Below are 26,973 nucleotides of genomic sequence, written 5' to 3'. Positions count from 1 at the left end.
TTCACGGCAGTGTTGTGCTTCAGCCGCCACCTGCACTGTGCAGGGAGGGCCCTTGCCTCTGCACAGTCTTGTTTTACAGCAGTAGCTGGTATTGAATTGTTGCTGCCTTTGGCCTGGACATTTGCAAAGTGGAGAGAGCGATCGATTCGAAGGTGTTTTTTTGCAAGATTCAGTGATGTGATAGGTGTGCCGACACCTGGCCACTCGTTCAGTTTTTACCATTGCTGTTATGTGTTTGTGGCACTTTTCAGAACTGCATCTGCACTCTTGGGTGGTGCACCACCTTTCTGGGGAGCTTTTGAGTTGCTCTTTTAGATTGTCTAAGTGTCTTTCTTCAAAGTGTGCAAGCACTTTTGTGCATTCACAAATGACGTTAGCTTGTTCGAGTTTTCTTTATTCCTTCCCTTTGTTCTTTTGTGGAAGTGTATCAGCAGTTGAGTAGAGATGGAACTTAACTCTCCCTGTCTCCCATGTCCGATTTGCAGAGAATGTGCTATTTTTTTCTTTTCCTATCCTTTGGTCACATGCTCAAGGATGGCTAGACAGTGTGAATCTCAGTGGATTCAGTGCTTTCATTCATTTTATGTCTCATTTGACTAGGAACAAGTGTTCCACTGCAGCGATCAATAGCTGACTGAGGGTTTGAAGCACTCAGTTACAGGTGATGGACTTGTAGATTTTGAAACAGTGCACATGCACATGCCATATATACTCTTGTAAGAATCGCAGTTTTTTTTGTGGTTTTGGCGAGGTGTTGCCCATTACATGGGACTGGCATTTTTCCGTAAAATTTTTTCTGGCACTACAACGGAGCCCTGATTACTCGTCCCCTCTTATGCTGCGATGCGCATTTCTATGACGAATTAGCATAGCCCAGTTGAATCCTTCAAAAACATAATGCATTGAAAGAATGGATGATAGGATGCACTCCCCACAACCGGCACAAATTAACTGCCTGCAGTAAAATAGGTTGCAAGATCAACTTACAGGCAAACGTCACGTGATTCTAACTTAAGATCCTCTGTAGACCCGGTGCTTGACTGACTTGGATGATGCCTTAGCCGGTGGTTCAGAGTGGCACTCCACATGGGTGCCCTGCGGCCCTCAGTGTCAGGTGGCCTTTCCCTGGGTTGCTTTTCCATGTGCTTCACTGTTGAAGGCCTTGCGGAAATCAGTGATAGATTTATTTAACGGGAAGTTATTAGGTGTTGGTAAGCTGGTAACAAGGTTAGACCTTTCATGATAAACTGTGACTAGATTCGAAGCACTTTTGCTGTGGGCTTCGGTGCGAACCGTGCTAAGCCTAGCGACATTGGGCGAATGGCGTGTATTCTGCTGGAGCCTGGCGGGCGTCACGTCGCCAGAAGGAAACGCAGCTAGCGTGGGTGCACCCCATTCTAGTTTTCGCGAAGCATGACTTTTCGTTCTTTGTGGTGTGAACATCAAGTGCATAAGACGAGTTAGCAGCACTGAGGCACCATGTCTCCAGGTAGAGACCAGCGTGCGGGGCGACGTGTCCTTGGCCGTACTCAGTATCGCAGACAGTTATCGTTGTCTGTTAGCTGCCGGCAGAGCATACTACACTGGCAAAATTATGCGCACATGAGGCAGTTCTTTTGGCTGGCTTTTTTTCTTCGAATTACCGGCTGCCAAGTTGGGAGAGCGATCTTTACACGGGTGAGGCCCTTACGTGAGTATATGTGGTATGTGGGGATGTGTGCAAATGGCCTATTGCTGCAGCATGGATTTGAGCTAGATGCTGCATCTCAGTTGGACGGTAGTAGTGCATTTTTTTAATACTGCCGTTAGTGAGAGTGCTGTTTAAGCGGCCTTGGGATCCAAGACCTGCAGTTTCTATGCTTAGGAAGGTGCTTATTTTGTGTCGAGTGCTTGTGCTGAGAAGGAAGCCATGCGTTCGTGTCACAATCCAGGCTTTCAAGATGCCTTGTTACCAAAGGCGCCCTTTCTAACATCCATTGTGACAAAATATGCTAGTCTTAACTGAGGAAAGCAGACTGTTATGAACTCGAAGGTGAATTGAGGTCATTTTCGCCATGAAGGTTCTGTCACAGAGCAAGAAATGTGAACTGCAACCAAAAAACTTGTTTTTCATTTTATTACCTTTCCACTGCAAATAAGTGCCTGTTATATACAGTTTAACCCGGATATATTGAATTCAAAGGGGATTGCGAAATAGTTTGCTATATTGATAATTTAGTATATAAAAAAATGGCAGTAGAAAAGCTTTTGCGTAACATAGAAGCATGAGTACACTGCACCCACGATTGATGTGTTCTTGCAACGATGTGCTGCCTACCAACGTGGTGGCAATGCACCACTCTCTAGGTGTTTCTATGCCTAACCTGCTTGGCGTCAAATTTGCAGCGAAAGATGCTTTGGAACTAGCCACTGCCTATCATAAGATGTGCGATCCTGTTACTGGTAGTCTATAAATGCATTAAAATTAAGGTACAGCTGGTTTCAGCGACGACTTCGGCAGCGAAGCATGTCAGGCGAGGTACCCTGCAAGGGCTTAGTCAGGTTGGCTTCACCACATGACAGCTATGTGGCATGAAAAATCCTCAAGTTTACGTCGTCACGTGGTTTCACAACGCCACCAGCTGCCCAAGTCTGTGCTGTTAATCCATCTCCGCATGTGAAAAGGGTTCAAAGAGCGCTGCTGGAAGAAGCGGTACTTAAGGGATATTTTGAATGTTCCGCTGAAAGCGAGTTCGATATACGTGAACAATAGTGCTTTACTTTTGTATGGGATTTTGAAGGAGATGTTCTTACTGTTCACTAACAGCAACATTTGTGTTATTAGCGATGTAAGACAACACCATCTTAGGACAGAAACATGAACAATCATTGACTGACATTATTGGAAATGTAAGGAGTATTTAGGTAACATTAATGCTGCAGCTTGTTCTTGCTTACCATTCTCACCTGACTGCTGCATAGTTCTCTCTCGCAAAGCAGCAGGACAGCTTGAGAAAGATGCCTTTGGATATTCCGCCATAGAAGACCCTGTGGTGAAGAAGCACAGTTTTGAAGAGAAAAAAGCAGCATGTCGATTTCCTGTGTACGTCATTTACTTCTCTGTTGCCACGATGAAAATTTTCACTTGTGTTCTTGCCATGCATTGACGCAGCTATTTGTGCCTTTTCACACTCTGTATGCATTTTCGTTTGTGCCTTTTCACACTCTGTATGCATTTTCGTTCTTACCCATTGACTAGCCAGTTTTTTTAGAGAGGTTTGTCTCGTGGAGCTTAGATTTTGAATTGCCGTAGGCTTAAGGATTCGAACTGGTTACACTTGTGAATTGGGCACCTATCTGAAGTCACTTATTGGTACTACAGTAAGTCTCTGATATATTGAACTCAAAGGGGATCGTGAAGTAATTTGATATGTCTATAATTCGATGTATAAAAAATGGCAGCAGATAAAGGTATCTGTTACTTAGGAGAAAGAACACACTGCTCCCACACTAGTGATGCGCTCCTTGTAGCAATGTGCTCGCCAACATGCTGGCAGCACACTGCTCGCAACGCGTTGCTAGGCCTACCTTGCTCGCATTGAAACTGCAGCGGATGGTGCTTGGAACTAGCCACTGCCCATGATAAGGGGTCTAATCCTATTACCAGTACACTATAAATAGAATACCATCTCATTAAAATGAACTGCAGCAAAGGCAGCAAAGGGAGCGAGGGCCACCGCCAGCCTTCCGTCAGTTAGGTTGGCTTCACCGCGTGACAAGCTGTGCACTGAAAGCTGTCCTTTTGGCGTGACAGCGGTTTTAGGTTGAAAATGAGTGTGAGAGACCAAAAGCTACCCTCATGCACCCACGTTCACCTCATCAAATGGATTTACGATGTTAGCGCAGCTAGCAGGTTGGTGCCCAAGGCTGGGAAGCCAACCCATCTCCACGCAAGAAAAGGGATCACGGGTAAGTCATTAAGGGAAGCACCGCTTGCAGTGGCGTAGTGCTGTTCGATATATCAAGTGTATCGGTGAACAGGAGTTTGAGAAATGCTAACAACAGTGCTATACCTTTGCACCGGATTTTGAAGGAGATGTTCTGACAATTTGATATAAACAGTAACTTGATATATCCGGGTTTGATATATGCGTGATAAGCTGTATTAGTGAAAGTAGCACGCATTTATCTAAGAACAAGAACAGGTTGGCGTACTTTACATTGTTTCCTTAAATGTCATGTTTTTCCGTGAACATTATGTGCCCAATATGTGACATTGTGTAAACACAGTAATGATTTAGTCATGCTGAAGTGTTTTCCAACGTGTTCACATATTATCCTGTAATTATTGGATAGTTTTCTCCTAAGTGGGCCTGAAGTACACTGATAAGCAGAGCTTGTGTATCAGTGTTGACAGTGTCTGAATGTCAAATTAGGAATGTTTTTGCCATTATTTTCCCAACACAAACTGAAGCTTCTTTGAAATGATCCTGGTGATGTAGCCTGGTGCCTTTCGTGAATGTGTGTGAGATCTGCTGCCTCTTCTTGAAGACGACTGAGTGAGATGCAAGTTGTGTGCTTTTGATAAAACTCATCTCGTAGTGCTTCCACATTTCTCCGAGCACCTTCATTGTGCGAAGTTAATGCAAGGCCCATACTGGGCATGACAGAATCTTTCGTTTTTCGAGAGGAGAGATACTCATTTTCAGGTTTTAGGCGTAAACGGTCTTATAAGGCAAGGTGAAGAATGAAAAAGCTATGGTGATAACAGTATTTCAGTCTTGGATTGGGTTAGAGCTTGTGTTTAAGGAAGTGAGACATTTGAGGTAGATATTGCGTCTATCTGGATGTTTGTTAAGTTATGCTGAGTTCTTAGAGTGGCGTCTGTGTAAGTTGTGTAAGATTCCCGTGAAGTGTTTTGTTTTTAGTTTCGTGTTAACTTATTCGTTGACAGCCATTGCGTGTGGCATTTGTCGCAGACGTATGCAGCTATAGCGTATGAAAAGTATTTGTACTGATGACAGAAAAAAGTTTAATGCTAGTGGAGCATTAGAGGGCTTCTTGTTGGGAATTCTCATTGTTTAAGAGGTTGAATGTGGTAACCCTGCAACCTTAAATGTCATAAAATGTCACAGGTTGTATGCCTGCCATATTTATGTTGATGCTAGCTGAAAAATCTTGAAGGGGCCATTGAACAGTCTGTTATATCTGTACATGTAGTTGATGGTTTGTGAGATTATGAAAGCAGCGCACAGACTTTGATGTGTCTCCCGAAGGATGGCTAAGGTTTCACGGAGCTGCTGTAGTCTTAAGGCATTTTTGGTCTTTAAGGGTGCCAGTATAGGGCTCAAAACCAAACCGTGAGGCGTGGAGACTTTTTTGCCAAGGCTGTGTGTGGCCTTTGGTGAAGATTTGGTAATTTACCACAAAGTACAAGTGAGAAGCTGCAGACAAGAGTACTTCCCACTACTCAGCTTATGCATCCTTGTGGTCTGTGATTTTCTGTGTGCTCTTGTGGGCATACCTGTTTGGCATAAGGGTGTCTTTTGCAGCCACTGTGCAGAATGCCATTTTCTATCCCAGTGAAGAGTGATCACTGCCCTAGCATGTAGTTATAGTTGCTACTCAGAGCGTTCATAATATGTGGTATTAACCAAGGATTCTACGTTGTGATACTGTATGGGAAGTGCCCTTACATTCAAAGCGTGTATTTAGTTCAGGACAGGCACTGCGTACACACCATTTCGTCTTGTTGTTTTATTACCAGAAGCTGTAATGACGCACAAGTCATGCATATTCTTTGTGCCAGAGTTGTTTGTGGTCACAAGTGACTTTTACTGCCACAGGTTTCAGCTGCCTTAAAATGCCTAAACACTGCTTGCCAGCGGTGTTGGGTCAAAGCATAGTGAAAAGTTCAGGCTGTGGCAGGCTCATCCATCTATGCTTTGCACACAACATGCCACAAAACCAAGGACGACATAATGCATAAGAGCCGGATGAATGTGTTACTGTGTGGAGTTCAATGAAAGGATAGAATTACGACACCTGGAGGAGTGCAGGGCTCTGTTTGGCTGGAGGATTTTGTGCAAATCTTTAAGTTTTGTGCTGTTGAAGCTTGGTATTTGTAAGCCTTTGCATTCTGCCTCTGCTTGCAGGACGCTTCATGAGGAGCAGCAGACAGGCGCTATGCACATTTTTTTATTTTCCTTTAACCTTGTTATTGTCTTTCGCTGTCTCGTGCCATTGTTGCCAAAGCGAAATGTACTATCGCGATCAAAATATTACGGGATGCATGTTCTCGGAGAAAAGTACATTGTAGCTCTGGCCTCACTACCCAGTGGCGTGTTATTGTTACCAGCAGATTGAGCGTGCTCATCCCCTCACACCTTGACACATTTCTGGCAAGTGGATTACGTGACTGCGCAGAAATAAATTTTTTCCCGCACACTCGCATCCTGTAAACTTTTGATCGCAATATACTTTTCTGTCCAAGTGGCACTCGTAACATAGAAATAAGGCAAGCCATTTGCTTTGGGGCACCAATGTACGTGGAAGTTTGCAATATCTGTATAATTCCTTTCTTTTTTTGACCTTTGGAGTGCACATGGACATTTCTGCATGTTGCTATTACAGCCTGGTGCAGTTTGTAAGGATGGGCAGGTGTTTTTATGGGTCACTGAGGCACAGACGTAACTGTAATTGTCACTCTTGGTTTTTGTCCATTCATTCATTGGTTTTTGTTGTGTGCTGCTGTCAACCTCTCAGAGTGGGCTTTGTTCTTCTTGCATGATTGTTATTTGTTTTTGAGAGACAGATGATTGGTGCCAGTGACAGTGAGTTTGCCATCTTTATGCCCCTTTTTGCAGTATTTGCTTATTACCAAAGCTCCTTGCATAGTATCATCATGCGATTGTTTTAGTCTGTTTATTCTGTAAACATCGGAGGCAGTAAGAACTGAAGTCAGTATTCTCATATGCACGGCTTTGTGAACCTATTCTGAAAGTATTTCTGAACATTCAGCGGCCACAGGTATTGGTGATATACTCAAGTGCTGTTAAACAGTGCAGGTTTTTGCATTTGTCATTTATGAAAGTTCAGGTCACTGTGCCAATTTTATAAGCACATTTTGAAATGTCTGCAGTGGGTCCGAAGTGCTATTGATGCGCTCTTGTGACATCTGTGCTGGTACTTTGATGCCTTTCGGTCATATCTGGAGGGTAGTTTATTTACTTGAAGTAGGCGTGGCAAAGTTGGATAGCTAAGTTATTTTTGCCAACAACATGCTTATTGCATGCTGCGCATTTGTGGGAGCATTCATGCCAGTGATGTGGTCAAAGCCTTGGGAGTTGGTTATTTAAAAAGTCGCATTTTTCAGAGATGACAGCAGGTCTCTAGGGATGAGCACTGCCCTTCCTCGATGAAATAACTTTCTTTATTTGCTCTACATCACCTTTCATCACATGCAACCATCAGATTGTTGTGATGGCAGTGATAGTTATTGTCACAATGGCAGCAGTTCTGCACAGTATGTGTTCCACAGTTTCTTCTTTGTGTTCGTCTTAGACCCATATGCAGTGTTTTACATCTTTTATAATTTTTGTTAATGTATAGCAAGCTGAGTTAATTCCATGAGACAGTCATTTTCCCTCTCTCAGTGTGCAGCTTGTGCAGTTTTGAGCATGCTGACTCGTTTTTATTTTGTATGTGTTGGTGATAAGAATAAATTTAGTTGTTTTGAACACGATAAGTCACCTGTTCTTCTTTCTTGAGCCCTTTCTCTTTCTTTTGTTTTTTTCTCGTTGAACCTGGCTGTTTCAGTTTGGAGTGTAGGCATTTCAAGTTTTCTTTGGTTTTCGTTTACAAACACATCTATAGTGACACACAATGATGAGTGGAATCTTTCATATACTGGGGTGGCCTTTCACTGGCCCAACTGAGACAAGTCAGGTGACGCAGGCATCTTTGAAGTGGCTGCTCATTCAGCTGCCTAGCAGACTTGGATGAGCCAGGGTCATATCTCGCTCAGGGTGAGTCCAGCTTGAAAATTGGTTTTGAGGAAAGGAAATGGCGCAGTGACTGTCTCAGGTATCTCAGTGGACAGTGGAACTATGCCCTGAGGGAAGGGATAAAGCAGGGAGCTGGAGAAGGAAGGAAGAAAGAGGTGCCGTAGTGGAGGGCTCCAGAATGATTTCGACCATGCACTGATATTGCACAACACACTGGTGTATTTTTAGATGCTTTCTGACACTGTGTTCAGTCAAAAGCCCAAAGCATTTTTTTTTCTGACAAACAGCAGTATGGGTACTGAATGCCGTATTGCTATAGTTATTGAAAAAAAAAAATGTGCCCTTCAGGGGGTAATTTGTTTCTTGGTGTGGCTTTGCTACAAACTGGCGTACAACACCAGGCAAGATTAGCACCTGCTGTCTCAGTCAAGGAATGCAGAATGGTGCAAAAGTAGCTGATTCAGTATGGGAAACCTTGGTATAACGCAGTAAAGCCTCTGAAGAAATTTCTAGGCTAGCGATCAAAAACAGCTGTTAATGGACACAGTTGTGTAAATGTATTTGTGAGTGAACATTCTAATAATTACACAGAGTTCTTTGGTGTAAAAAAAAACTTAGTTTCCTTAAACCATATTACTGACTAATATTCTCATTCTGGCATGCCATAGAGGCGTGATGCTGCCTCTTCAAGCATCGCATGTAACAGTTTTGTGCAGCTGGGTGCAGAAATGCTGGGCTTCGCGTTATGCAAGTGTTCAGGTGTAGACAGCATCTGCAGTTGATTTTTCACGTGTTTGTATTCATTTGCTATGACAGAGGAGTGGCACACATTCGATTTGACAGGGAAATGTATGGCTGTTTGAGCTGTGGTGCGTGGATATGGCAACACTGGACTGTTGCAATTTGTGTATTCTTGACATTTCAGTTAGTGTCATTCTGAGGTATCTTGAGTTCATACTCTCCTGCCAGTATCTGTGCCATCGGTGGTCTGGTACTTTCATTGTTAGAGTGGTAGATCACTTATTTCCTCTGGTGAATATTTTCTTTTCGAGGCTTTTGTAATGCACTCTCTGAGGAGCTTCCTACTGCAACGTCTTCTCTAATGTTCTCGCTGCCGCACTACCTGCAGACCAAGGTGAATCAGTGTTGAAGATGCCTTATTGTTGAATGTTGCTGACCTTAGTAGTTCTAACTCAATGTCTTCGTAAAAATCGGATGAGTCTTTATAGGAGTATAGACACGTAATTTTGGTGGCATGTTTTCTTCCCTACAATGATGTGGAAGGGACTACTACGCATGTATCACCATGTAATATTCACTTACGACCGCTAAATAATTTATAATCTAATTATTTCTGTCATGCTGTTTCAGTATCGGTTTCAACAGCCATACGATGGCTGTGATAGAGTATTTTGTGTCATGTGAGGCTTGGAAAAACGTCGATATCATCGCTGTGTAAGACTGGCCTTCGGCTTTAGAATCTCCAGAGGCTGGCGCTCAACGAAGAGGACGACGAGAAGTGCCGAACGCTTCGAAGCTCGAGCGCCGAACGCTCAGTCCCTCGTGCGTGCTCTGGACTGAACGCTGTCGCTGGTCTGTGCCTGGACTGTACCGCTGGCTGTTCGTGACACTGTGCTTTTGAAGACGTTTCTTATTACAAGTGGTGGAGGTGCCAACGATCCCTCGCCCTGGAGCTTTGCACCCGCGCATTGCCTACCGCCTCTGCAATGCCTGAGATTGTCACCCAAACCGCTTCACCACTTCCGTTGGCTGTCTTCTGTTCCGGCGCCGCGCGGCAGCGTGACCCGACCATCTTCAGCGGTACAGATGGCACGGATGTGGAGGATTGGTTGGCCTCCTATGAACGCGTAAGCGCATACAATAAGTGGGACGATAGCGTCAAGCTCACCAACGTTATCTTTTATCTGAGCGATGTAGCCAATCTCTGGTTTCGAAACCACGAGGCTGACATCTCAACCTGGGCAGCTCTAAAAACCCGTCTGACAGAAGTCTTTGGCTGTCCCGCAGTGTGAAAGCTTTGCGCCGAGCAACGCTTGCGAAGTCGGGCCCAGCAAACCGGTGAAAACTTCACCAGTTATATAGAAGATGTCGTCGACCTCTGCAAGCGTGTCAAACCTTCTATGAGTGAGGCCGACAAGATCAGACACATTATGAAAGGCATTGGTGATGATGCCTTCGAGATGCTCGTCCCCAATGATCCCCAGACTGTCTCCGGTGTCACCGGCTACTGCTAAAACTTCGATGAGCTGCGCAAACAGCGCCTTTCTACCCGGCGTGCAGGCTTTCAGGAGGCCGCACTTTGCAGCTTGGCTCTCCCAGGGGACGGTGCTCTGGACCAACAGTCGCTCCTCGAGAGCATCCAGCAGTTTGTACGTGAGGAAGTCGCACGCTAGCTATCTTTGTCTACCTGCCCGCCTACGTCTGCATTGTCGCTGACTACCAACCTACAGTGTGTTATCGAGGAGCAGGTCGCTCAAGTCCTGCCAGTTCCTTCTCAGCCACCCCTGATCGCGGCTCCTCTGACATACGCCGATGCCGTGGTGCAGTCGCGGCCCTCACCCGCTGCCCCTGTCTACAGGCCACCTACCCGGCAGTTAGAACCCCAGCGACCTGCAACCCCACCTTACCACACGGTTGCCCGCCCCCGATCACAGCCGCAGCCACTCAACCCCTGGCGCACACAAGACAACCACCCTATTTGCTATGCCTGTGGCGTCGCTGGTCACGTGGCTCCTTTGTGTCGCAGTCGTGACCACCGTCCCTACGGTTATAGGCGTGAGCCTACGTACGAGCTTCCGCCGTCGTCCTTGCCTGCGTCACTCTTGCCGCCTCCGGATTCTTCTCCTAGGTACCGTCCCCGCTCCCACCGCTCGCCGTCTCCTGGCCGTTGTTCCCGTTCTCCAATGCTCCGCCGCCAACCCGCCGTCCATGCGGAAAACTTACCACCGCAGTTCAGGAGGCAAGAACTGCGTCACCAGTGACTCACTCAAGACCTGTTTCTGCGCCTGCCAATATTATTCCCGTTTTTGTTGAGGGAGTCGCCGTCGAAGCACTTGTTGACACTGGCGCAGCCGTTTCCGTTCTCAGTCACACCCTCTGTCGCAGACTCAAAAAAGTGACGACGCCCCTTCCTCCCGTTTCTCTCCGCACGGCCAGCGCTCAGGACATTCGACCGTTAGCCGCCTGCACCGCCCGCCTGCTCATCGGGAACGTTCCCTACACAATCAAGTTCATCGTCTTCGCCCGCTCCTCTCACGACGTTATCCTTAGTTGGGACTTCCTCTCCTCACATCACGCCATTATTGACTGCATTGACTGCACCCGTGCTCAGCTTGACTTGTCGCCCTACAGTGACGCCCCCTTGGACGTAACCGGTGCTGCTGCCGCTACTGTGGTCATCTCAGAGGACACAGACGTTCCGCCTTTCTCTTCAATGCTGGTGCCTCTTTCTTGTGCTGCGCTCTCAGATGCAACTGTCACTTATACCCCCTCTTTACTATGCGCTGACCAGAAGTCTGTTTTTCTGCATTTCGCTGTGCTGACAATTGTTCGTGGCTCCAGTGCTATTTATGTGGCCAACCCGTTCTCCTGCCCTACCACTTTACTCTGTGGCCAATCGCTTGGTAGTGTTGCCTTTCTCGATCCCGCCTCCGCATACCCCCTCATCGATAGCGCGGCCGGCCTTCACGTCAGCGCCATTACGCCTGTACCCATCACGCCTGTACCCATCACGAATCAGTCGTCTGTCGATATTTTTCACCGTTCCGTCGACGCCACCCTGACATCTACCCAACAAGACCAGCTTGTCGCTGTTCTGCAGCGTTTTCAAGCTTCGTTTAACTACCAGCAACCTTCCTTGGGCCGCACCACCACCGTTACCCGCTGTGTTGACACTGGACCCCATGCCCCTTTGCGCCAACGTCCGTACCGCGTGTCAGCCGCTGAGCGCCGCATCATGACGACCAGGTGACCGACATGCTCCAGCGTCACGTGATAAAGCCGTCGCACAGCCCGTGGGCATCGCCAGTGGTTCTGGTCAAGAAAAAAGACGGTTCCATCCGATTCTGCGTGGACTACCGTCGCCTGAATAAGATTACACGCAAGGACGTTTACCATCTCCCGCGTATCGACATTGCCCTCGACTGCCTGCAGGGCTCTGAGTTCTTTTCTTCATTAGACGCGCTCCGGTTACTGGCAGGTGCCGATGGCGGAGGCCGATCGCCCAAAAACTGCATTCGTCACACCCGACGGGCTCTATGAATTTAATGTCATGCCCTTCGGCCTCTGCAATGGACCCGCCACATTCGAGCACATGATGGGCAACATACTCCGAGGGCTCAATGGCACACATGCCTTTGTTATCTAGACGACGTTGTAATCTTTTCCTCGGACTTTCTGTTTCACCTCCAGTGCCTTGAGACTGTTCTTCGCTGCCTGGCCGACGCTGGCCTCCAACATAATTTGAAAAAGTGCCGCTTCGGAGCTCGGCAGCTCACCATTCTCGGACACGTCATGTCGAAGAATGGCGTTCTCCCGGACCCGGCCAAGTTGCGAGCTGTGGCCGAATTTCCGAAGCCCACTTTTGTAAAAGACCTCCGCAGCTTCGTTGGCCTCTGCTCCTACTTCTGCCACTTTGCCCGCAATTTTGCCACTATCGTTGACCCCCTGACCAAGCTCCTTTCCAGCCACGACCTTTCGGCCTGGTCGCCAGCCTGTGATGAAGCATTTACGACACTCCGTCGCCTCCTGACCACTCCACCAATTATGCGTCACTTCAACCCTCATTCTCCGACGGAACTCCACACCGTTGCCAGCGGCGTCGGCCTCGGTGCAGTACTCGCTCAACACAAGCAAGGCTTTGACGAATACGTTGTCACTTACGCTAGCCGGACACTCGCAAAAGCTGAAGCCAACTATTCTGTCACCGAGAAGGAGTGTTTAGCCATCCTTTGCACGATCGTCAAATTTCGCCCCTACCTGTACAGGCGCCCTTTTGACGTCACTGATCACCACGCCCTCTGCTGGCTGTCCTCTTTGAAAGATCCCTCTAATCGACTGGCGCGCTGGGCTCTGCGACTCCAAGAGTACGACAGTCGCGTTATCTATCATTCCGGCCGCAAACATGCCGATGCTGATGCCCTCTCACGCTCCCCTGTACCATCTGAGGCAGTGCCTTGTATATCCGCCCTGCCTTCTTTGAAGTTTCAGTCCGCCGATATGGCTTCCGAGCAACGCAAAGACCCGTGGATCACTTGCCTCTTAGATCTCCTGTCTGGCCAATTGTCTCGACCTCCTTCCCGTGCTTTCCGTCGTCAGTCCCACCATTTCGTCATCCGAGACGAGCTTCTTTACCGCCGGAACTATCTCCCGGATGGTCTCAAGTGCCTTCTCGTCATTCTGACACATCTGCGCTCGTTTATTTGCTCTTCCTACCACGATGATCCCCAGTGTGCCCATGCCGGATTCTTGAAGACTTTCACCGGTCTACGACAGCGGTACTACTGGCGTGGGATGGCCCGTTACGTCCGCCAGTTCGTTTAGTCCTGCACCGCATGCCAGCGACGAAAACATCCACCTCGCCGACCCGCCGCTCCTATGCAGCCGCTGCCTTGCCCAGCGCAGCCCTTCGAGCGTGCTGGCATCGACCTCTACGGCCCTCTTCTCAGCACATCAACCGGGAACTGCTGGCTCATCGTTGCCATCGACCACCTTACACGTTACGCTGAAACATCGCCTTTACCATCCGCTACAGCCCACGACATTGCATCCTTCATTCTCCATCGCATCATTCTTCGCCATGGAGCGCCCAAAAAGCTGCTCAGTGATAGAGGTCCGGCCTTCCTCTCAGAAGTTGTAGAAGCTCTCCTTCAGGAATGCGACGTCGTTCACTGCACCAGCTCAGCTTACCATCCCCAGACAAATGGCATGGTTGAGCGTTTTAATCGCACCCTCGGCGACATGCTGGCCATGTATGTTGCTTCCGACCATTGTAACTGGGACCGCATTCTTCCTTTTGTCACATACGCATATAACTCCGCTGCCCATAACCGGATTCTCTCCGTACTTTCTCCTGTACGGCCGTGAGCCTTCTTGCACAATGGACACCATTCTACCTTACCGCCCTGATGTTTCCGAATTTACAACTCTTTCTCAAGCTGCAACTTATGCCGAAGAATGCTGACAGCTTGCCCGGTCCTTCACTTCTCACGCCCAGCAGCAGCAGAAAAGCACCCGTGATCCCCCTGCACTTCCGCCCGCTTACCTTCCTGACTCTTTGGTCTGGCTCTGGGTACCCTCCTCAGGTCCTGGCCTTTCCTCCAAACTTGTTAGCAAGTACCAGGGACCCTACCGTATTCTTCAACAGACATCACTCGTCAATTACCTCATCGAACCCCTTACGCCATCCCCTGATCATCGCCACCGAGGCTGCGAAATTGTCCACACGACCCGCCTCAAACCATACTACGACCCCGCCGTCGTCACATCGCCCTAGGCCGCCAGGATGGTGCCCTTTCGCCCGGGGGAAATTGTAAGACTGGCCTTTGGCTTTAGAATCTTCAGAGGCTGGTGCTCAACGAAAACGACGACGAGAAGCGCCGAACGCTCTGAAGCTCGAGCGCCGAACACTCCGAAGCTTGAGCGCCAAACGCTCGGTCCCTCGTGCATGCTCTGGACTGAACGCTGTCGCTGGTCTGTGCCTGGACTGTACTGCTGGTTGTTCGGGACGCTTTGCTTTTGAAGACGTTTCTTATTACAGCTGCTTCATTGTTTTAATTTACTGCAGTGCTGAAGCTAGCCTTTCTTAAGAGCCGGAATGAGAACGAATGTGGAAGCGATGATTATATTGCAGTTTTTTCATGCCTCACATGACCTGTAAGCACACGTTGACTTCACAATCCTCATTCGGCTGTTGAAATCGAAAACGAAACAGCATGAGAAAGAAATGCGATTATAAATTATTTTGCGGTCGTAGGAAAATACCAGGTGGTAATCCATGTATAATAATGCCTTACGCATCACAGCACACAAGCAAACACGCACGCAAAATTTCGGTGTCTATACTCCTTTATAAGGACGCAGAGGACAGGTTGAATCTGACCTGTATCGATAGAGTAGCGCATTCTAAATGCAAAGACGTTAGCTTCACTAAAACGAGCTTTTATAAGTTAGGAAAGGCAAGGAAATGAAATACAAGTATTGCTATCACTGGCATCTTTCTAAAGTTAAACGACTGTAGACACCTAGTTTTAGTTGTGTGTTTTCTTCTGTCAAATGATGCGTTGGACATCAGAATACATGCATCACCTTGCGGTATTCACGTACGGCCACTAAATAATTTATAATTAATTTTCTTCTCTCACGCTGTTTCGGTTTCATCTACCAAATGATGGCTATGACGTGTAGTTGACCTCCAGGTCACGTGAGGCATGGAAAAAATGCAATATAAATGCTGATTTAAGAGCTGGAATGACTACAAACTACATATTAGCAGTTATCTTGCCATTTTTTTCATGCCTCACGTAACCTAAAGACCAACTGCATGTAGCCATTATTCAACTGATGAAAACGAAACTGAAACAGCGTCAGGAAGAAATTTAATAATAGATTATTTAGCGGTCATGGGTGAATATCACGGGGTGATCCATGTGTATGTAAATTTAGTGCCTATAGTTCTTAAATGTGATGTGTCAGCACTGCTCTTTGGGCATGGATCCCAGAGACCTGGCTGCTCTGCCATTAACTTTTATGGTGATCATGAAGTCCTTTTCGGTGTAGATGTCACAGTTCGCAATTGAGTGGCAGAAGTTTTCAATCCAGTTTGTTTAGCAATGAAGGCATTTTTTGCTGCCATACAAATATTAGCTCACCCAGAAAAGGCCATGGAACCGATGGATCATAAAATGCCCTCTCTAACGCTTATCTGCCACTTTCCCACATCACTGGCATGAATAAAATATGAGCATTTTTGGGTTTTGTAGTTAGTCGCTCATTTTCATAAGTTACCATTGCGGACCCAAAGGCTGATCGATAGTTGGGGCAGCGATCACATCCTAGCCAGTGTTTGCGCTTTTGGCTAGCTCACAACTGAATGATACAAAATGCATGCTGAATGAGGCGATCAGTTATCTGTACTTGTGCACCGGTGTTGTACCGAATGGCGTTAAAGAAGGAAGGCAACAAGCAAACAAAATAAGTACTTTAGTTTCGCCATTTAGGGAAGTATTAACACCAGATTTAGGTTGCATGGTTTCTTCTTTGTAATAATGCATAAGACATTACTGTACATTGATCACCACATGGTATTAGGCTACAACCGTTATATAAATTATAGTCTAATTTCTTGCACTTTTCTCGGTTTTGGCATCAAAAGTTTAGTGATCGCTATGACATTTGTCAGTATAGGTCATATGAGGCATGAAGAAAACTGCAGTGTAATCACAGCTCCTTCATTCGTTGTTTCCGGCTTTCGAGGCAGGCTGACTCAAGCGTCTTAGAGAATTAAAACGACGCAGCGACTCTATCGCCATATTTTTCATGCTTTATGTGGTCTATAGTATACTGACCTTTGAATCATAGTCATTGCCTGGCTGTTGAAACAAGCATTTGAAAAAGGAAATTCGCTTATAAATTATTTAGCTGTCTGGAGCGAATTCTAAGTGGTGATCCATGATCAGTATAATGTCTTACAAATTATTACGATTAAAATGTGCAACCGAAAACTAGGCGTCTATACTCCTTTATGCTGCAGCCACACTATGATGGACCAAATCGCTGTTTTAGACCTTGTCTTGCACGTTGCGTCACCTGGCCTCTCAGAATTGCGTCGTCTGCATAACTGCAGACAGCGCAATGATTGTTGTCACGTGATGCGTGGTCCGTGGATCGAGAGAGCTGTTTGGTCTGTCACGCGAGTTAGTAGGTAGAGCCATAGCAGAGGGCGCGCACCGGGGAAGAGCCGCGCTCTACGAGATGTGTGGCGTAGTCGAAGCCACGTGGTAACGTGGGCTCGCTATGACTGGCCCCAGGTGCGCCCTTTCCTGGTAAGTCCGGTGGCGCCACCTGCCGGGAGCAGCCGGCGGCTAGACAAGGAGGAGACCATACTGGAGCCCGTGCTGCTGCCGTCCCTGCGGGAGAGCCAGGTGAATATACAATCGCGGCCTTCCTGTGAAACAGTGGCCATAACTGTCATGAGTGTTTCGTTTTGTACTATGGCCAAACGTATCCGTGATGGTATTTCAAAGTGACATCTTTCCTGGATGTGTCCTGGATCTAACCTGCGCTGAGCAGAGGGGGCATCTCAGTAAAAAAAAAAACAGGAGTAGGGAAAGGATGCAAAGGAGCGACAGATACCGATCTTGCAGTGGCGACATGACCTGTGCCGGGGTTGCAATGAAAGCGAGGATGAAAAGGGATAAGCCGCATTTGCCGGTCTCGCGGAGTTCACGCTAGCAGCAGCAAAGGCAACAGGACTGCGAAGGCGTGCGATAAAAGGCAGCGGCAGGTTCTATTTACGAGACGACCACAGGGAAGTAGCATAGGCACAAAATTGGAGGGGACACAAGCTCCGCTCTAAGGGCATAATATTCCACCGTGGTTAACGCCCATGTATGCGGGACGGGTCATTGTCGACTTTACATTCGTAGATCCCTGGGAATCCTCATACCACTCCTGGCGCAGTAGTGCCGCGATTAACGGATGGCCCTGCGATAGCAGGTGCTGCCATCGGGGGAACTTGTGCGACCCATGGAGGTTACTCCTGGGCAGCTTCTCGCGACCGATCATTAACTGCCACCTACCACTGATCACTTTGCTCACAGTCCGGTTGGCAGGTTGTGGTGGCGCCACAAGGTCACATTATCGAGGGTGCTTCTCCAGGGATTTTTAGCTCACAACGCCGGATTTTCTATACAACCGGAGCCTTACGCTACCGTGTTAAAAAAGGCCTCAGACAGAGTGAGAGGGCAAGCAAAGAAGCGACACGTTCTGATCGCATGAGCAGCATTAAATGCAACAAAAATTAGCGACAGGATCCGGTCACGCGGCGACCATGTTGGCAGAGGCAACAAAGGACTGCTAGGAATTGGGCAAGCAAAGAGAAAAATAGCGACAGGATCTGATCACGCGGCGACCACGTGGCCAGCGGCAAAAAAGAACTGTTAAGAAGAGGGCAAGCGAAGAAAAATATAACGACAGGTTCTGACCACGCGGCGACTACGTGGGCAGCGGCAGAGGCAACAAAGGATTGTTAAGAACTGGGAAAGCGAATAAAAACAGCGACAGAATCAGATCACGCGGCGACCACGTGGGGAGCGGCAACAAAAGACTGTTAGGAATAGGGCAAGCGAAAGAAAATAGCGACAGGATCTGATCGCGCGGCGACCACGTGGCTAGCGGCAGAGGCAACAAGGGACTGTTAGGAATAGGGCAAGCGAAGAAAAACAGCGGCAAGATCTGATCACGCGGCGACCACGTGGGCAGGGGCAGAGGCAACAAAGGATTGTTAGGAATAGGGCAAACGAAGAAAAATAGCGTCAGGATCTGATCACGCGGCGGCCACGTGGGCAGAGGCAACAAAGGATTGTTTGGGATAGGGCAGGCGAAGAAAAATAGCGACAGGATCTGGTCACGTGGGCTGCGGCAGAGGCAACAAAGGATTGTTAGGAATAGGGCAAGCGAAAAATAGCGACAGAATCTGATCACGCGGCGACCGCATGGGGAGCGGCAGAGGCAACAAAGGACTGTTAGGAATAGGGCAAGCGAAGAAAAATATAGCGACAGGATCCGATCACGCGGCGACCATGTTGGCAGTGGCAGAGGCAACAAAGGACTGCTAGGAATTGGGCAAGCAAAGAAAAATATAGCGACAGGATCTGATCACGCGGCGACCGCATGGGGAGCGGCAGAGGCAACAAAGGACTGTTAGGAATAGGGCAAGCGAAGAAAAATAGCGACAGGATCCGATCACGCGGCGACCATGTTGGCAGTGGCAGAGGCAACAAAGGACTGCTAGGAATTGGGCAAGCAAAGAAAAATATAGCGACAGAATCTGATCACGCGGCGACCGCATGGGGAGCGGCAGAGGCAACAAAGGACTGTTAGGAATAGGGCAAGCGAAGAAAAATATAGCGACAGGATCCGATCACGCGGCGACCATGTTGGCAGTGGCAGAGGCAACAAAGGACTGCTAGGAATTGGGCAAGCAAAGAAAAATATAGCGACAGGATCTGATCACGCGGCGACCACGTGGGCAGCGGCAGAGGCAACAAAGGATTGTTAGGAACTAGGAAAGCGAATAAAAATAGTGACAGAATCAGATCACGCGGCGACCACATGGGAAGCGGCAACAAAGGACTGTTAGGAATAGGGCTAGCGAAAGAAAATAGCGACAGGATCTGATCGCGCGGCGACCACGTGGCCAGCGGCAGAGGCAACAAGGGACTGTTAGGAATAGGGCAAGCGAAGAAAAACAGCGGCAAGTTCTGATCACGCGGCGACCACGTGGGCAGCGGCAGAGGCAACAAAGGATTGTTAGGAATAGGGCAAGCGAAGAAAAATAGCGACAGAATCTGATCACGCGGCGACCGCGTGGGGAGCGGCAGAGGCAACAAAGGATTGTTAGGAATAGGGCGAACGAAGAAAAATAGCGACAGGATCTGATCACGCGGCGGCCACGTGGGCAGCGGCAGAGGCAACAAAGGATTGTTTGGGATAGGGCAGGCGAAGAAAAATATCGACAGGATCTGGTCACGTGGGCTGCGGCAGAGGCAACAAAGGATTGTTAGGAATAGGGCAAGCGAAGAAAAATAGCGACAGAATCTGATCACGCGGCGACCGCATTGGGAGCGGCAGAGGCAACAAAGAACTGTTAGGAATAGGGCAAGCGAAGAAAAATATAGCGACAGGATCCGATCACGCGGCGACCATGTTGGCAGTGGCAGAGGCAACAAAGGACTGCTAGGAATTGGGCAAGCAAAGAAAAATATAGCGACAGGATCTGATCACGCGGCGACCACGTGGCCAGCGGCAACAAAGGACTGTTTGGAAGAGGGCAAGCGAAGAAAAATATAGCAACAGGATCTGATCACGCGGCCACCACGTGCGCAGCGGCAGAGGCAACAAAGGATTGTTAGGAACTGGGCAAGCGAATAAAAATAGCAACATGATCTAATCGCGCGGCGACCACGTGGCCAGCGGCAGAGGCAACAAGGGACTGTTAGGAATAGGGCAAGCGAAGAAAAACAGCTGCAAGTTCTGATCACGCGGCGACCACGTGGGCAGAGGCAACAAAGGATTGTTTGGGATAGGGCAGGCGAAGAAAAATAGCGACAGGATCTGGTCACGTGGGCTGCGTCAGAGGCAACAAAGGATTGTTAGGAATAGGGCAAGCGAAGAAAAATAGCGACAGAATCTGATCACGCGGTGACCGCGTGGGGAGCGGCAGAGGCAACAAAGGATTGTTAGGAATAGGGCAAACGAAGAAAAATAGCGACAGGATCTGATCACGCGGCGAAGACGTGGGCAGCGGCAGAGGTAACAAACGACTGTTGGGGACAGAAGAGCGAAGAAAAATACCGACAAGATCTGATCACGTGACGACCATGTGGGCTGCAGCACAGGCAATAAAGGAGTGTTATGAACAGGCCAAACCTATTAGACCACAGATGTCCGACCAACATCCGGCTAATGTCCGTAGATGGATGTTCAGATCTCCGTCCCAACAGACAAAACCTCCTCAAAGTCTCCCAGAAATATCCCATTAGGACATTTGGAATGTCCCCAGGAGGTCCTTATTTTTCCCGAAGACATCTAAAAAACGTCCCCACAACTAGCCGTGTCCAAAAAGTTGTGCGTCCCAGGGACGGCCCCAAAAGGCTAATTCTAGATTTCTCGGCTCTGGCTCAATAAAATTATTTTTTTTTGATGCAGACTTCAGGCATCTAAGCGCACATATGTGCCAAATTTCAGGCACATGCTTACGTTACAGGTGGTGTAATACATCAGTCCACTCGCGTGAATGCTTGCTGGCTGGGCCATTTAGACTTACCTGTGTACATGAAATGTGCTTTAACAAGGTGAAAATTTGAGCTGGTTGGTGCATGATCTTGTGACGGGAGCAGCGCAGCACGAAACAAAACAGAGAGAGGCGGGACACGACGCTGAATAACAACCATATTTTTAATGCACATTCGTCGAATAATACATCTCGCTCGTATAAGAAGGAAAAGAAAAAGCATGAAAAACGCACAAGATGTACACGTGGTGAAATATTACGACATCACAAGCAGATAATCAATTTCTTTGTCACGAAGCGCTATTAAAAGTATGCAGACACATACGTCGCTCTTTGGTCGGATGTTGAAGGCTTCTTCAATCTCCCTGATTCGTTGATCAAAATATGACGGGATGGCCATTGTGTTGATAAGCTGCGGAGCGCATTCGTGCTCTCTGCAATGTTTTGCTAATTCACTGCTTATGGCGCCCTTTAGGGATCTTTTGAGCTCTCGAAGCCGTTTCTTCAAACAGCGCCCTGTTTGACCAATGTAGGTGCGTCCGCATGACAGAGGTATTTTACAAACCCACTTTTCACACATTTCACATGTTTTTTGCGGTGTTTTTTTCTTTCATTGATTTTTCTTTGCTCGCTGTTGACTTTGGCGCACATGTCTTCTTAATTGGTTGGGTGCTGACATGAGCACTTTTACACCAGCTCTTGCTCCTACCCTTTTGAGCCTGTGGGAAATGCCATTAATGTAAGGAATGACCACGTACGGCTTCCTTTATTCTGATGTAGTTGTGACATATTTTCTGCCTCTAAGTGCTTGCAGAATCCCTTCTTCAAAACTGGATAGCAGTCTCGTCGGGCAACCTGCTGCTTTCAGCCGATGATTCTGGGTGTCAAAACTGCCTTGAACTTCATGATGACAGGATCTCGTCAATGCGGCATATGTGAGCGCCTAGAAAGGCTAGCGTCAAGTCAAGAAATTGCATAACGTTGTTTTCTGGGAGTTCACTTGTTATTTCTAGTCCTAGTTCTAGTCCTTAACAAAAGTAGCAATGAGAGCCGCAGTGACGAAATCCTCTCATCATGAAGTTCAAGGCAGTTTTGACGCCCAGAACAGTCGGCTGAAAGCAGCAGGTTACCCAACGAGACTGCTATCCTGTGTCGCAGAAGGGATTCTGCAAGCACTTAGAGGCAGAAAATAGTCATTCCTTACATTAATGACATTTCCTTCAGTCTCAAAAAGGTAGGTGCAAGAGCTGGTGTAAAAGTGCTCATGTCAGCATCCAACCAATTAAGAAGACATGTGCTCCAAATTCAACAGCGAGCAAAGAAAAATCAATGAAAGAAAAAAACACCGGAAAAAACTGTGAAATGTGTGAAAAGTGGGTTTGTAAAATACCTTTGTCATGCGGACGCACCTACATTAGTCAAACATGGCGCTGTTTGAATGAACGGCTTCTAGAGCACAAAAAATCCCTAAAGGTCGCCATCAGCAGTGAATTAGCAAAACATTGCAGAGAGCCTGAATGTGACCTCCAGCTTAGCAACACAATGGCCATCACGTCATATTTTGATCAACGGACCAGGGAGATTGAAGAAGCCTTCAACAATCGACAAAAGAGCGACGTATATGCGTCAGCATACTTTCGATAGCGTTTCGTGACAGCGAAATTGATTATCTGCGTGCATTGTCTTAACCTTTTAACACATGTATATCATATGCGTTTGTCATGCTTCTGTTCTTTCCTTATTGCACGAGCAAGATGTATATATTCGATCGAACGTGGATTAAAAATCTGGTTGTTAGCCAGCGTTGATTCCCGCCTATCCTTTGTTTCGTGCTGCGCTGTTCCTGCCACAAGAACATGAAATGTTCCAAAATTTTACACACAAAGGAAATATGAATTCAAAAAGTCGCCCGATCCCGCCCATATAACAGGAAATAGCAGCGCAATACAGATGTAATTTCAGTTTATTAGATGTGCTCTGCATTTATATGAATACAAACAGGAGACGCATATCTATGCACCATTTAACACACAATGTACGGAGCACTACGGCACCAGCATATAATAATGGCCAAATTTTTCTCTAGCTCAGAAATCTGAAAAATAAAGCAATAAAAACATAATACAGGCTGAAAGTTGATGCACCTTAAGCGAACATTCTAAAGGGTACAAAAGTATATGTGCACACGCAAAAGCAAACGCATGTAAAGAGCAACCTGCATGGGTGCCAAAAGAAAAGACGATATGGGCGTACGATACAGATACGCGGTTTCAGGTCACGGATATTCTGCAGGGTGAAACCTCCCTCTGGCTTTGCCTGTCGCACGAGCCTCGGAGTAAGCTTGAGCGTGTTATCAAAAGAGGAAAAAAATTAATTCTACGGGGCGAAAATAAAAAAAAAACGAGCATAAACCAACATACCTTGACGACCTTGCCAACGGAAACACGGGGATGAAATAAAATGCTGCAACTATATACATGAATTCAACGCAGCCTTCTGTCCTGCACCTTCTCACGACACAGCGAACGCTCAAACATACGTCTTACATCCTCGTTACACCCCGTTTTATTTTCTTGTGACTAAGTGTGGAGATAAGACTGCTTGGCGCCGGATAGAAAGGGGGACGTCTTGAGGTAGGAGGCCTAGCGCGCCGCACCCCCCATGGTATAGCAGACCGCGCGTACGGCACAATACGGCGTGGGAGGCGAGATCAAGGGGATCAAGGCACAAGTAATCCGGTGTGGGAAAGGGTTTAAAGCCAGCGACGCGAACACAACACAAACTATACCGCTGCGACAGGACGGCAATGTAGGTAGAGCAGGTTGATCCATGGGCACTCGCAGCAAGGGTCTGGTGGGCTTCCGAAGATCTCTCCCGCCAATAACTGCAGTGGATGGCCAGGCTGCCACCAACAACACGCCACAGTCGTCGGAGGCACTGAGGCATGCAGAGTGCGCGCTAGGAGTTGCCCATTGTTTTGAAATCCGCTGCCGCGAACGACGCCTGTAAGAGCGCCATTGTGGTGTAGGGCCGTGAAGCTGCGCAAAAGACTTGCGATGCGCTGCGCGCCGCTGCATCAGTTTCAAAAGGAATTATGTGGGCACGCCAAGGTGCGCGGGAAAGCTGCCATGAATCCGTAGCTACGAAGTTCACGACAGCCCAGTTATGAGAGCAAGAGCAAGATCGCGCGAGCGGCTAGGGGCTGCGCGAATACGTGTACGCAAGATGGCTTCCGTCCAGCGAGGAAGCTGGGCGAGCGTAGCGAGGAAGCCGGACGAGCGATGGGGGGCCATTACTGCACCTCTGCTAGACAGCGGCGCAACGAGGACTGCTGGTAGTTGATGCCTGCAGGGACCGCTACACCGTGCTGAAGTTGGAAACACTATAGAAGACTTGCACGTTGGTGACCGCCGCTGCCGGCGGTGCGATGAAAAGGCAGACCGCCGTCGCCTGCCTGTCTGCAGCATGGAGCCGACGGCCCACGAAAGAGATGCGGGGTGAAATGCGCTTCCTTCGGCTGTTCGAACAAAACTGCTTGATCTCTCAAAACGGCGAGTGCAAGAAAACCTCTCCCCGTAGCTTTTGGCGCGAGGGAAATAGAAAAGGGAGCGAGGAGTCAATTTGTATTTTTTGTTGAAAAGCATTGGTCCCAAAAACATGCTCCCAGTTACCTTTCTGGGACCAAAATGCTATGATTTTTTGTTTCTGCTTAACACTCTCGAAAAAAACGTTTCTAGGACATTAGTGGGCGCTCTTCCCTTTTGCTTGTGTTTCTGTGACCTGCCTCTACGTCCTGGAAATGTTCGATAAATGTTTTACTGGGACTGGGACATTCCATCCTTTCTGGGCGCATCTGGGTACGTACGCTGTTGGCTGGGTAGGACATCCGCCAAAATCCACGGGACCTACTACGGGCATCTGTCAGATCGTCTCGCGCGAAAGAACTGGTGTCCGTGAGGACGTCCCACGAGCGTTGAAACAGGATATTCTGACATCGGAGGAACGTTCAAAATTGGGGCAAACCCAGTGCAGACACCCATGAGATGTCCACAGGGTAGCCTGATTAGATATAGGGCCTCCAGGAAATGCGCATGCGTTGTCCAAATTCGGACTAAGAACAGATATCGCTGCCGCAGGCTGTGGGCATGCAGCCATACAGACTGCTAGGTATGAAGGTCTCTTTGTGAGTGAACTTTAACAGCTTTCTGTGCGCCAGTTTGACTGGAAGGCAGCTTTGAATGGCCTGGACGTGTAGCCTTTACATGAGCCCGACAAGCATAGCAGGTGATGGGTGATTGCCCACAGCGACATGTAAAGTGCCCATTGCAATTGTAGGCAGAATGAATGCTGGTTCTGCATATAAATTCATGCTGATCCTTCCCTACGCAGGATGTCAGGTTCAGAACACTGCACCAGTTCATGAATGAACATCTGCACGACTTCTTGTGATACAAACAAACCGGACGGCAAAAAAGTATGTCCAACGGTGGTACCAGTGGTGTCCCGTTTGGGACGTACGCTTTCAGATCTTTGCTGGACGTCCATCAAAAAATCTGCGGTCCAACGGGAAGCGAAGGAAAATAGCGACAGGATCTGGTCACATGGCGACCACGTGGACAAAGGCAACCAAAGACTATTTGGTATTGGGCAAGGGAAGAAAAATATGGACAGGATATGTGATCAAGTGGCGACCATATGGGCAGCCGTAGAGGCAACAAAGGACTGTTGCGGATAGGGCAAGGGAAGAAAAGTAGGGACAGGATCTGATCACGCGGCAACCACGTAAGGAGCGGCAGAGGCAACAAAGGACTGTTAGGGACAGGGCCAATGCAGAAAAGAAGCCTGAGGCTCTTATCACGTGTTGACCACATGGGCAGCTGCAGAGGCAACAAAGAGATGGTAGGGATATGGGAAGGGAAGTAAAGGAGCGTGAGGTTTTTATCACATGGCGACCACATGGGCAGCAGCAGAGGCAACAGAGGACTATTAGGGATAGGGCAAGTGAAGAAAAATAGCGACAGGATCCGATCACGCGGCGACCTCGCGGGCAGCAGCGGAGACAACAAAGGACCGTTAGGTATATGGCAAGGGAAGTAAAGGAGCACAAGGTTCTTATCTCGTTGCAACCATGTGGGCAGCGGCAGAAGCAACAAAGGAGTGCTAGAGATAGGGAAAGAAAAGAAAAATAGTGACAGTATCTGATCATGGGACGACCACGTGAGTAGCAGCAGAGGCATCAAAGGACTGTGAGAGATAGCACAAGGGAAGCAAAATAGCCACAGGATATGATCACATGGCGACCATGTGGGCAGCAGTGGAGGCAACAAAGGACTGCGAGAGACAGCGCAAGCAAAGAAAAGGAGCGACATGATCTGATCACGGCGCGACCACGTGGGCAGCAACAGAGGCACCAAAGACTAAAAATAGGGCAGGCGAATAGGAGCCACAGGGCCTTATGACACAGTGACGAAGTGTGGAGCAGAAGAAGTAGATAAAGACTGTGACGGATAGGGAAAGTGAAAAAAAGGTGCGGCACACTCTGATCACGCGGCGACCACATAAACTTCTCTGCTCTGCTCCACACAGCCGCACAAAAGTGTGCAAGGTTGGATAGGGCATACAGAAGTGCTTTGCTTTGCCATACAGAAGTGGCATGAGGAGGCAGTCCGGTGATCGTGAGGACAACATGAAAGCAGCAGCAGAGGGGGGAGGAACAAATAATACACATGCAATCAAGCACGGATGGCAGATTAGGACATTCGTAAAGAGGAAGTAGGAATCAGTAGAAGGTAATGTATTCAGTGGCCACTGAGGGTAATGCTGTGGATTGGACATGTCCAACATTCTGGGACAAAAATTTAGAACATTGAACAATTGTGAGATACTGTTATGGAAATATTGAAGTTAATGGTCCATTGCCATGATGTGCCATAAAATCTTTCTTTTTAATGTGTT

The 26,973-nt window shown here is 48.0% G+C and overlaps 1 protein-coding gene across 2 annotated transcripts in view; it reads left to right on the top strand.

Annotated features, from left to right (window-relative positions):
- Ack (activated Cdc42 kinase) overlaps positions 1–26,973 on the top strand; it is a 65,632-nt gene that overhangs the window by 28,669 nt on the left and 9,990 nt on the right. For both annotated transcript variants that reach the window (XR_013306789.1, XM_077629434.1), the window contains exon 7: positions 17,033–17,146. Coding sequence is in view for 1 of the 2 variants with exons in the window: in XM_077629434.1 (XP_077485560.1) it covers positions 17,033–17,146 (114 nt within the window). In the remaining variant the exon portion in view is untranslated. The remainder of the gene's footprint in view (positions 1–17,032; positions 17,147–26,973) is intronic.

Source organism: Amblyomma americanum, chromosome 7, assembly GCF_052857255.1.
Source record: "Amblyomma americanum isolate KBUSLIRL-KWMA chromosome 7, ASM5285725v1, whole genome shotgun sequence".
Taxonomy (NCBI): domain Eukaryota; kingdom Metazoa; phylum Arthropoda; class Arachnida; order Ixodida; family Ixodidae; genus Amblyomma; species Amblyomma americanum.
Note: the sequence above shows the minus strand (reverse complement) of the source record. Positions and strands in the feature narration are given on the sequence as shown.